Below are 12057 nucleotides of genomic sequence, written 5' to 3' on the forward strand. Positions count from 1 at the left end.
CATAAAATCCAACAAAATAAGTGTCTTCCCATATAAAAAAAATCCCAAATAATAAATACTTTCCATCTACGTTCTTATCTTTTTTACACCAAAAAAAAAAAAAAAAATCAAATTAAACCTTTTACAAGAATAAAAACCTCCACCCCTTTCATTATAATAAGCCTATATTATTTGAGAGAATTATGTACATTTTTCTCTCCGAGGAGAGAGATAATTATAATGGTTGTAGGGCTGGCAAGAGCCCCAAAAGTCAAATTTGACAGAGGCAAAACGCGCGCGAAAAGCCTTGCGCGCGCATGGCTATCAGAGGCGTGTGCGCTATTTTTCGACATGGCATGGTGCCATTGAGCGTTTTGCTCTTTTTCTTGCCTTTTTTTTTCGTGGGCCCGTTCTGAATGGAATTTAATATTTGCGAAAATGACCGATAACAATTTTCTTATTATAATTTAAATGATGTTTAAAGATTGCGAATTTGATTATTTTCCGGTTGAATTGTGTTTTCATAAAACTTCTGAAAATCATTTCAAATTCATCGAATGCTATTTTGAATTTGCAATTAACAAACAAAACTCTTCAGATGCAATTGAGTCATTGATTCGAGCAAAAAGTAAAATAAAAAATTGAGTCATTGATTACTATTTTGAGATTAATTAAACTATAGTAGGTAACATATGATTTAAGGATTTCTGTATGTTTTGTTAAAATAAGCTCGTGTGAAAGGGGTTGGTTTTGTTAGGTTTTAGATCAAATGAAAACCCAAATCACCATATGTGATTTTACTTTCTGTTGATAAAAAAAAATAAAAAAAGGAATCAATTTTGTTACGTTATGTAGTACGGAAAAGAGATAAACACAGTAGGAGTGAAAGGCTGAAAGCGCACACAAACACATGCACAATTTTTATCAACCACCGAGCATTGTGGTCCACCGCAATTCTAAGGCTTAATCATTTCGAAATTTAACTTTCTTTGTGTTTTAGTTGAGGTGTGAATATATTTTAGGATAAATTACACTCATACCCCCTGAATTCGGAGGTCGGTAACACCTCACCCTCTGAACTCAAAATTTCCACAAAAACTACTCTGATCTTTCAATTTTGTTGAATTGCGCCCCTTCCGTCTATTATTTTCAGTTACCATCCATGACAAACCCACGTTTTCGACACGTGACCCATCAGCGAGGGGTATATTTGGTATTCTCTCTCTCTCATGCTTCTTAGTCTCTTTTGTGATTATCTGTCGTTCTTTTTTTTTCTTTTTCTTTTTTGGTGTCAAAAGTTTGTTTCATTAAAATCAAACGGCTTCAACCACCATGGAAGAAGATCCCTGGTGGAGAAGCATCCAAAATACAATTCCTACTCAGCCAAGACAGTTTAAACTCAATAAAAACAGAACTCGAGGAACACAGACTATCAAACAGACCCAACAAACGCGATTCACGACAAGTCTTCCGGTTGTCCAGATCCTTGCACAAGGCAATCACATTCCTTGAGGAATAGAAATACATATATTATATCTGCTTTGGCATTAGGACTGTATGTTCATGATTTAAACAACGCAATAACCATGATAATGCTAACAAGAAACAACAAAAAAGAAAGAGAAAAAAAAAACCTATCTTTTACAGACAAATCATCATAATGTTCCAACCCCATGAATTCATTCAAATTGGGGAACAAAGTTGAAGAAGAAGAAGATGGAGAATCCTCTTTGGAATCGCTATTTAGTTGATGACCCAAAAGCTTTTCGTCGACCAAGTCCTTGACATACTTCACAGACAATGGATGAAAGTTGAGAGCCCAATCAGAAACAAACCCTCTGACCAAAACCCATTTTTCCTCTTCTTCCATAACTTTCCACTTAGTGCTGACCTCGTTGGTCTCCATGGAAAGGTAAAGACAGAGCTCTCCGAAGAGGATGTCCCGGCTCTTCTCCACGGCCTCGCGGCTCTGCGCCAAAACGGCTCTCCTCTTTGCCACTTCTCTGCTCAGCTTCACCGCCACCGACTCTGCGGCGCGGGACTCCGATGAGCATCTGATTCAGTCTTTGGCTCTGCTTCCGACGACCGTCGTCGGGATTCGGGTCTTGAAGATGGGTTTCGGAGAGAGATTGATTCAACCCTCATAACAATTCCAATATGAAAAAAAAACGACACAAAAAATTAATCATTTAAATTATCCTTAATTCATAACATGAGAGAATACCAAATATACCCCTCGCTAATGGGTCACGTGTCGAAAACGTGGGTTTGTCATGGATGGTAACTGAAAATAATAGACGGAAGGGGCGCAATTCAAAAAAATTGAAAGATCAGAGTAGTTTTTGTGGAAATTTCGAGTTCAGGGGGTGAGTTGTTACCGGCCTCCGAGTTCAGGGGTATGAGTGTAATTTATCCTATATTTTAATTTGTGTTATTTTTTTGTTATATTTTTTACTTAACCTATTTTTTTTATTGTGATGGTCGAAAAAAAAACTAAAAGTTATCCTTGCCACTAGACTTAGGGATTAATAAATGGTCCTACGGTCTTTTTCCCTACCTATATATATTTTTTTAATTATTCCTTTTTTGACATGTTCAAAATAATGATTATTTAAGTCGTGCATTAGATGACGTTGTGATATTAAAAAAAATAATTTTCTAACAAATCAGGTCATATTAAATATCACAATTTCAATATAATCAACGTTTGAAAACTTGGCATGTGAATCAATATATTTGAGATTTATGATGTTCATATCGATGGGTTCGATTCAGTCCGAGATCATGTGTATCTTTGTATTGGGACTTTCAAAGTCTGCATTAGTGATGTAATCACTTCTATCTAATGGAATTCTTGATTATTAAAAGAAAAATCAATAGAATAAATTTCCAATTGTGTCCTTTAACATATTGTGTGGTTACAAAATTCTTTTAAAAGCATTGTTTACCGATAATTACATAAAATTTAAAAAGCCACACAGTTCATATTTTGTAGTAGTTATATTTGACAATAAATTAAGTAATATTGGCACCGTTTGACATAGCTTTGTTTTAAAAAAAAATGTTTTTAGAAACAGTTTTTGAAAAAAACTGTTTTTTTTTAACTGACAGGTGTTTGGTAAACTGTTTAAAAAACAGCTGTTGCTGGTAACAAAAGCTGATTTAGCGTTTGGTAAAATAAATATATTATAGTAAAAAGACTAAAATAGACATGTTCTTAAAAATTAAATAATAATTATTAATATGATTATTTATATGCATATATATGAATTATAATTACAAATTAGATAAATATGGATTGTAAAAATTTATTTTATTTTTAATATAAAGTTTTTAAATTATTAACAAAAATTTAAACTATAGATTCATCGTTTCTACTAAACTTGCAGCAATCTCATCTTGTAATTGGTCCATACTACTCGAAGAAGTCTGACAATCTTCATCTTGATCTTCAGTTGTGTCGTTTGCATCCCCTTCGGCATCGCCCTCTGTCTCATCGAATATTTCAAAATCAATCTCTTGTCTTGTATGCATTCGAATATAGTTATGCAGTGACATAGTTGCGATAACTATTTTTACTTGATTTTTGAATGGATAACTCAGCATGACATTCAGGATTCTCCATATTTTTTTCCACACTCCAAAGCTCCGCTCGATGACGCTTCTCAGAGAAGAATGCGCGCGATTGAAGATTTCTTTGCTTGTAGTAGATTGTGTTCTTCTCGCACGAAAATGATCCAGATGGTATATTTGACCTTTATACGAACCAAGATATCCAAGCAAACTAGGATAGCCAGCGTCTACCAGATAATACTTTCCTACGACATATCAAGTTGAATATAATGATTTAGTTTAATCTGTATACAAGACAAAGCTATAAAAAAACAACCAGTTAAGGTCTTCTGGGTTTCTCTTAATTTTATTCTTCTCTTTCTTCGATTCGTGATTTCGTTTTCAGGGGACAACGGGGTAATGAGTTGGTTAACATGTCGGTTTCAGGGTATTTTTATTGGAGGTTTTGAGATTTGGGTTTCAGGGTATTCTTTCTTGTTCAATATGCTGGGCTTTTATCCTTTCTCTTTCATGTCAGCATAACTCACTGGTTTGTCTGGTTTCATGACAGCGCTTAAAAGCTTTTCTTATTCCAAGATTTGCAATAAAATTATTTGACCAATTAAGCTGTTAGTAATACAACGATATGGTGTGAGAGATTTAGATAGATCTTCTGGTGAGCTTTATACCTCATAATTGTTCTTTAAATCCACTCTACATATGCTAGAAAACATCGTTTCTAGGATTAGTAAATGTCTATTGAGTTTATTTAGAAACATAAACAAAAAGACTAACCTTGATTTTGATTTTTCAGGTTCTTCCCCAAATAAATATTCAGAGCGTGATTAGGAGAGAGAGCCGCTTCAAATGCGTTGTTCAAGTTTGATTTTTTTTTTTAGAAACTCTGCATTTTCGAGAGCCAAATGAGTTGTATAGGTTTGATTTGTTTTAGAAACTCAGATGTGAATTCAAATTATTTATACACTTAATGTTTTGTTTACATTTTTGTTGAGAAATTTTAGGAATATTTGTTTACGTCTTCTACTTTGTGACTGGGTTTTTGCGACTGGTTCTATACTCGGTTACAGGTTTGTTAGAGAGATTTTAGGAGTAATTTCGGGATATTCACAAAATTATGAGGATATTATAGTAATTGTCTATCGAAATAGATAAATGATTTTACCAAAAGCTAGGAATCATAGCTTTTGAAACTCACATAGGAATTCTAAAATCGATTTTGAAGATTTTTATACAAGCTGTTTTACCAAACACATAAAAACAATTAAGCTTTTTCTACCAACAAAAACTGGCTTAAATAATTTGTGCCAAACACGTCCATTTTGTTGGCCACGTACTGTCCCTATAAGTAGTAGTCGGTTACCATTTTTTTAATTCGTTGACTCAAATAATAATTTACATATTTCAGAGTATATTAACACCATAAATCTCAAATACCATCAATCACTAAATAGGAAACAGCTTCATGAATCTCTTTAAAACATATTATTTCCAAATATTTTCATAATTGAAATCGTTCATAACAACTAAACTCAAGAATCAATTTTTCATTTCGAATTTTCATTTGATTACCCAAAATAGAAAAACCCGTAAAACTTTAACTACACAACACATGCTTTTGACTGTACTACAAGAAATTAAATTTTTCGAAATAAAACATACAACACTGTTAATAATCAAAATAAGTTCATTCACAACAGCTTTGAATCCTAATAATTAACTATTATTTCTATTTTTTTCCATATTCGAAATCTAAAACCCAAGAACTCCAATAAACCTAAAACCCTAAATATAATTTCCACTTAATGGTAACACTAAGACCCCCAATATATTTTCAAAAAAATTGGAATTTTTCTTTCACGATTTACTGACATATTGGTCAATACATTTGGTAATTTTTTTTTAATGATTTTCACTAGGAAAAAAAAAAGCTTTAGAATCGACGATAGTCGCTTTATAAAACTCAAATATCACTTCTAAAATGGCTTTACAAGTGACAAAAGATGCTTCAAAAAACCCGCGTTTAATTTTCTAAAAGAGACATTTGTCGCTTCTAGATTACAGCGGGTTTGCTTCTAAAAACTCGTCTATTTTGCGGGTTTGCTGGTCCGAGCAGCGAGTGTAGGGATCTGGCAGTAGGTTCTAGATCTGGAGGTAGCAAGTTTGGTGGGTCGGGTGGTGGTTCGAGGAGGGTTGTGTTGGTGGCGGTGCAATCGGAGTGGTTGTGGTGCGGTCAGAGGGAAGGGTCGGAGTGGCGGGATGAGGGTGGTGGTTCGGAGGAAGGGACGGTCGGAGTGGCGAGATGATGGTGGTGGTGCGGAGTGGTGACCGAGATAAGAAAAAAGGGAAACCGAATTTAAGATAATATGAAGAGGGAGAGAAGTAAACTTATAATCGGAGAGGATCATGACCGTGGCCAGAGTGGTTCACAGACCTCGGGATGTTGCGGCGAAACGTGGTGATCGAGCGGAGTTTCCAATGCGAGAGAGAGAGAGAGAGAGAGATTCGTCGGATTGGTTGATAGAGCTCAGGGTGGGGGGATTAGAAGTGGTCAAGAGTTTGAAATTTTCGGAAAAGTCAAAGAAGGAATAAGATTTAAAATTACCTAAGTTTTGGAAGCGACATTTCAGTTATAAAAGGGCGGTAAACTTGTAGAAGTGACGATTGTAGTTTCTAATCTAAAAAAATTCATTTTTTAAGGACTGCGTTTGTAGTAGTGTTAAAATAAAATAAAAAAATGTACTATAAAATGAGACTTTGTGCTCTTATTATTTCATTTAGTAAAACTAACCAAATTTTAGTTAAATTGAAAAATTATTTTTGCAAATGACTGCATTATTACACTGTCCTAATTACAATTATTCTAATTAATTTTTATTTTTAAATATTTCCTCTTTTCTCGTTTGACCGCAGGCCCCTTCATATTTGATTCTTGGCTCTGCCTCTTACGAAACTCTCGCAAGATTTTCTCTGGTGTCGTATTAAGGTGAGGCCAAAAAGTCCAAAACTAAAATAAAATATCCACATTTGCCTAAATCAAAATAAAAAATAAATTATATTTGAAAACTTACTTCATCATACCTAATCAAGCTTATCTCTTTTTATATTTCATTATCGCAAAAATGGTTGTACGTATCCCATTTGGCGGTGAGGTGATATGGACCGAAACTTAGTCGGCCCATATTGTCTTATCAACCCGACGGTTCAGAAGGGCCACACACGCCTTTACCAATTCGAATACCAACCACGCCCTTATGGGCAATTGCCTAATTAAGCGCTCCAATTAATAAACCCTTTACTTTACTTTATTAACTTTCGATGTGGGACCCAATCATGTGGAAAATTACAAAAGGAAACGCTCTGCCCATCAATTCTCTAGCTTTAATACACGTCTCCCTGGCCTAATACAATCCCTTTAACAATTCAACTACTCCTTTCATTTATTTATCGAGAAATTTCAATTTCTAGATCCAAAAGTTATGAAAATATCTCAATTAGACCCGCAAATTAAAAAATATCCAAAATTAAACTTTTATACCAATTTTGAAAAAAAATACCCTTAAAAGCCCATATAACACTACTAAACAAAATTCATTCTCTACTTATTAGTATGTTGTTCATAATAAAAAAAAACAACTAATCATTAATTAGGAAAAAAAAATAATTATGTTGTTCATAATTAAAAAAAAACTAATTATTAGTATGTTGTTTATAATTACAAAAAACAAATAATTATTAGTAATGTTGTTCATAATAAAAAAAACTAATTATTAATTAGAAAAAAAAAACAACTAATTATGTTGTTCATAATTAGAAAAAAAAACTAATCATTAATTAGTAAAAACAACTAAATATTAGTATACTTTATTAGTATATTTTGTTCATAAATAAAAAATAAATAAAAAAAACTCTTTCTATTTATCTTAAATTATTAAAAAAAAAATTCAAACTCGTCGGAACGTGTCGAAATCCATCGGAACTCGTCGGAACGTGTCGGAATTCATCGGATCCCGTCGGAATCCATCGGAAATTCCCAGATTTAAAAAAAAAAAAAAAAATTCACCTCCAAATCTCATTCAAATAAATCTAAAATAACTAATAACCACTCAAATCTTGTATCCTATCAATCCTACACTAATTAAACCATAAAAAAAACTAACTTTTTTTTTGTCATTTTGAGGTATGGAAGTTTGAGAGAGCTTGAAACTTTGGTGGAGGTCGGATTTATGGTGGTTTCGGTCGGATTTGGTGTGGTGGGCGTTGGAACTCGTCGGATTTGGTGTTCTTTGGTATGGAGAGAAAGTGAGAGTGAGAATGAAAGAGATGGAGAGAAAGTTTATTTTGAATTAAGGGTATTTTCGTCCAAAATTGGTACAAAAGTCCAATTTTGGATATTTTTTTAACTAACGGGTCTAATTGAGATATTTCCATAACTTTTGGGTCTAGAAAATGAAATTTCTCTATTTATCGCATAATAATCGGGACCTTCACAAGCCTTTGCTAAACCGGAAAGAAAATAAAAAAATTCCAATTGCATATTTGCTTAAAAATAAACGAACCATATAACATTTGGATAACAGCCAGATTTTTTTTTTTCTAGGAGAATATAATAATTAGAAAAAAATATTATTATATTTATTTTTTCTTTAGCTGGAAATTATATGCAACAAAATATTTACATTAAATTGGTCATTTGAAACATTTAGACTTCAATTTAACAAAGGTTTATAAGTTTTTTATTTTATTTTTAATTACATATTGCTTAAATAAACTAATTATATAACATTTGGTAACAGCTAGATTTTTTTTATAGGAATTTGTAATAATTAGAAAAAAATATTATTTATGAAAGATTCTGGTAGTATTTATAGTACCATTAGAAGGATTAAATAGTAAATGTGTTTTAAGAAAATGACTGAATAGAAAATAATAAAAACAATAATCAATAAAAGAGAAAATACTCATAATACTTATGGAAAACTAAATGATAATAAAAACTAAATATTCTCTAATAACTTCTACACGTCTTATTAAAAAAATTATGGACAGACGTTTCTGGGTTCATTTAATCTCCGACTAATCTTATAGGACCTCCAAGTAATAGTTTGTATATTATCTGAACTCATCCAATCCTTCAGAGGAAAATGTCGGGGAATTGAAGGAGCACTAGTTCAGAGAGCACCCTATTGAATCATCTCATTCTAATCTGCTCTTACACCGCTAAGAAAACTAAAAACCTGCTTGAGGTTACCTCTAGATGGCCGGGCATTCACTGCATACCTACAAATGACGATCAATCTTCTCCTCATATCGCCTTTTGTAATTTGACTCTCGCCGAAGAACTTTCCGCCATCAAAGGTTCCTTGATTACGTTAGAAACAAGCTTAGAACACAAAGAGTATGCAAGAGAGCTAAGAAGATTGGCTGCTCCATGTTCAACAAAACTTCCCAACTTTTTGGCATCTAATTACGTGATAATTATAATGAGGCAAGATTTAAACTTTATGGCAACTAAAACCCCTCCCACAGCTCTACGTATCGAATGTTAGAGCCCAGAAAAGCAAAGGAAAGGTCAGCAATAAAATGAGGTACCTTTGTCGTCGAACAGAGATATAAGAATGGCCAAACAGATGCATATACCGATGTCTTCCCCTGGAAAAATAAGCAAATCAATTTTTCAGGTGCCAATTGATGAATTGGATCATTATAAAACTTTTCGCTCAATCTCACAACCAAATACAGTTACGCGGTTACCGTAAAATCTGACAACCTTTGATAGCAAAGAAAATTAAAAGATAATTTCATGGCTGGTAAAAATGGCAATGTGCGTGAAATCACATAAGTATTGTATTTGTAATAGAAAGAAAATTAGAGAGTTATTGGAATCAAGCACATGGCTTCGTGAAATGTCCTATTTCCGTATGAAAATCCACTTGTTAATTAAGAAGAAAAGAAAAGCGAGCTTTAGTAGCCCTACCATTGTCGCAACAGATTTGAAGTTTCTTTCCTTTGCTCAGAGCCGATTTTGCAGAGTGCACAGCAGAAGGAAGATTGTTTGACATCGAAAAGCGATCAAATTTGGATGTCTGAAGACAGTCACAGTACAAAAAAAAAAACAAGTAGATTAAATAAAGGAAAAAAAATGAAGATAGAGCACGAGGGTCAACTATTTAAAACTCTAGTAACTTATTTCGTAATTTAACAGCATAGGAAGATGCAAATATGCTTCAGCATCTGGAAGAGACATTAACAGAGCCCTTATCACAATTCAATATGTAATCGACATTTGACAAATCTGTAGCTGCATAAAGTAAGTGGACCACTATGTGTACTGAATTGGGGAAATGTACACTATTCTTTCATCAAGAGAAATTTCATACACATGGATTTGGGAATATGGACGTTTCAATTCTATCATTCAAACTTCAAATTCAAAATGGGAAAAAAATAAAATCCCTGGCCAAGGTGTGACTCAATATTTTTGTATTCTAAACTGCTGGACCATTTTCCTTTACATTGTCATGAAAGAAACAGATCTAAATTTTTTTTTTTTATGAGATGTCATATCAGTTGCACATAATTAAGGGTTCAAATCCTAATAAATTCCGAGCGTTCTATTCAGTATAAATTAACAGCCTACGAAAAGATCACCTCCTAATTACGTATAATATTACGATATTTTTCTTCAGCTTACCTGCTTGAGGTGTGCTTACTGCCAGATTAGTTTCTCCAATCCAAGATATAGCACGACCTTGTTCGTAACAACTTGAATCATTTTCAGAATTCAAGATATTCCACGACAACAGAGATTCTTGACCCAAACGATTAACTGAACCGGCCACCGATTTCGAGGACTTGATGATGATTTGAGGAGCGCGGTACACTCTATCCTTCTCAACTATCTTGGCGACCTTTCGGTTACACGAATCCGGGCCCGAGCTCACGAGATCGTAAACATGGCTCCAGAACAGAGAAGGAGACAAGCCCCGAGACCAGCTTTCTTCGTCGTCACCGGCGCCGGAAATATAATTCCAGCTGTGTTCCGAGCTGGCTCTTATCTGAGTCAACCCAGTCGACAACGACGCGTTGACGAGAATGACTGGCGTGAAATCCCACAAATCGTGGTCGGGCACTTTGTTCAGCCAGATCACCGATCTCTGTGATATCCACAGAGGGCGTAACAGTGTTCTCAAGCACGACGCGATAGAGGCGATATCGGTGCCGCTTTCTTATAATTCCGCCGTCCATTCCTCTAAGCGCCTCTCGATCGAAGCCTTCTCTGTCTTGGAAACCCAAAGAGGAAGGTGCAACGAACAGTCCCAATCAGCAGAGACCTCTCTCTCATCCTGAGATTTTTTAAGATGTAAACGGAAATCAAGACGACTAAAGCTCTGAAAACCGAAAGACTACAGAAGATAATTCATTCATTTTGCTCACCACATTACTGGACACTGAAACATCATTCATTTTGCTCAAATGGTTGCGAATAGATCGATTCAAAACACAAGTCCAAATGGGTATGGTTTTTGACATGCTATCCGGAAATCTCTTCCCTCTCCTTGTGGAGTCCAATATAAAACAACCCCCATTCTATCCTACCCATTCAACCACAATTAAAAATAAAATTACAAAATAAAACTAAATTACGACAATCCACATTCGATACTTTCAATTGTGTATCTCATTAACAATACAACAACGAAATACATGAAAGTGAAAAAATTACACTAATATACACATTGAATTCCTGATTATTGGAATAACATAGATGTTAGCCTACACTTGTGTGTATGTTAGTATAGCTTAGAGTCACTTAGGAAATCTGTTAGCACTGTAACTTAACAACCGAGTAACTGATTTTGGCATAAGATCTCAGATCAATCCGAATCGGGAGAAAGAAAATTTACCGGCGAGTGAGCGACGTGAAGATTGAGGCGAGAGGTGTTGAAGGAGAGATTTTTTGTGTGGCCATCGGAGGACTTGAAGTAACAGGTCGAATGGAATTTGGAAGAGTACCAGAGCCCGCATCGGAGGTTCGCGAGCAGAGGGAGGTCCGGCCATAGCTGGGAGATCTCGCCGACGAAGACCGACTCGTTGTAGATTGACACGAGCGCGTTGTACAGGCTATTGTCTTTTCGCCTCATGGTCCTTGAGGCTCTTTAAATGCTCAGCTTCGCGTCGTCTTCCATGGCCGGTCTTAGGGATTTGCTCGGGGAGAGACAGGTGGGAGAAAGATATTTGTTCGCCGGGAAATTTGCATAAAAAACGGCGCGTTATATAAATTAAAAAAATGACATTAATTGTTATCCTCAGAAGCTAAGACTATGTTTGTCGTCCGTGACTTAAAACGACAGTTATAATCAATACTACAAAACATCTAAAAAAAATGAAAAAAAAAAAAAAAATCACCGCTTTATAAAGAGTTAATGGCTGTAATGATATCATTTATATTTAATTAAAAAAAAAAAATCCAAAGGAAAAAACATTCCTCTCCTCATCATTACGAAA

The 12057-nt window shown here is 34.5% G+C and overlaps 2 protein-coding genes across 4 annotated transcripts; both read right to left on the minus strand.

Annotated features, from left to right (window-relative positions):
- Positions 1–3278: 3278 nt before the first annotated feature.
- On the minus strand, positions 3279–11814 carry LOC149400817 (uncharacterized). 3 transcript variants are annotated; one of them, XM_089613647.1, is made up of 6 exons: positions 10987–11814; positions 10244–10895; positions 9527–9635; positions 9142–9201; positions 8801–8911; positions 3279–3797 (listed from the first exon to the last, which is right to left on the minus strand). In XM_089613647.1, exons 3-6 carry the CDS (start codon positions 9609–9611, stop codon positions 3337–3339), a joined length of 717 nt encoding a protein of 238 aa, XP_089469773.1. In that variant the 5' UTR covers positions 9612–9635; positions 10244–10895; positions 10987–11814; the 3' UTR covers positions 3279–3336. The 3 variants fall into 3 exon arrangements, with proteins under 3 accessions (XP_089469773.1, XP_089469775.1, XP_089469774.1); XM_089613649.1 differs by having other exon boundaries at positions 8830–8911; positions 10987–11271; XM_089613648.1 differs by lacking the exon at positions 3279–3797 and adding an exon at positions 8418–8755 and having other exon boundaries at positions 10987–11266.
- LOC149400818 (uncharacterized protein C3F10.06c-like) lies at positions 9728–11693 on the minus strand. Its single transcript, XM_089610516.1, has 5 exons — positions 11457–11693; positions 11053–11144; positions 10865–10955; positions 10244–10706; positions 9728–9783 (listed from the first exon to the last, which is right to left on the minus strand). Exons 1-5 carry the CDS (start codon positions 11691–11693, stop codon positions 9728–9730), a joined length of 939 nt encoding a protein of 312 aa, XP_089466642.1.
- Positions 11815–12057: the final 243 nt, after the last annotated feature.

This window comes from Urtica dioica, chromosome 4 (assembly GCF_054948205.1).
Source record: "Urtica dioica subsp. dioica isolate 48M chromosome 4, U.dioica_male_clone48M_v1_H2, whole genome shotgun sequence".
NCBI lineage: Eukaryota > Viridiplantae > Streptophyta > Magnoliopsida > Rosales > Urticaceae > Urtica > Urtica dioica.

Bases quoted from the DNA above. Each gene is read 5' to 3' on its own strand.
- LOC149400818 (XM_089610516.1), bottom strand. From the start codon at position 11,693: ATGAGGCGAAAAGACAATAGCCTGTACAACGCGCTCGTGTCAATCTAC. The intron at 11,145-11,456 runs GTAAATTTTCTT...TTGAATGGGTAG, and splicing joins TTCACGTCGCTCACTCGCCG to GATAGAATGGGGGTTGTTTT. The intron at 10,707-10,864 runs GTTCGTTGCACC...TGGATATCACAG, and splicing joins GGTCTCTGCTGATTGGGACT to AGATCGGTGATCTGGCTGAA.
- LOC149400817 (XM_089613647.1), bottom strand. From the start codon at position 9,611: ATGTCAAACAATCTTCCTTCTGCTGTGCACTCTGCAAAATCGGCTCTG. The intron at 8,912-9,141 runs GTACCTCATTTT...AACGTAATCAAG, and splicing joins ATCTCTGTTCGACGACAAAG to GAACCTTTGATGGCGGAAAG. The intron at 3,798-8,800 runs GTAACCTCAAGC...GATATGTCGTAG, and splicing joins GAATGCCCGGCCATCTAGAG to GAAAGTATTATCTGGTAGAC.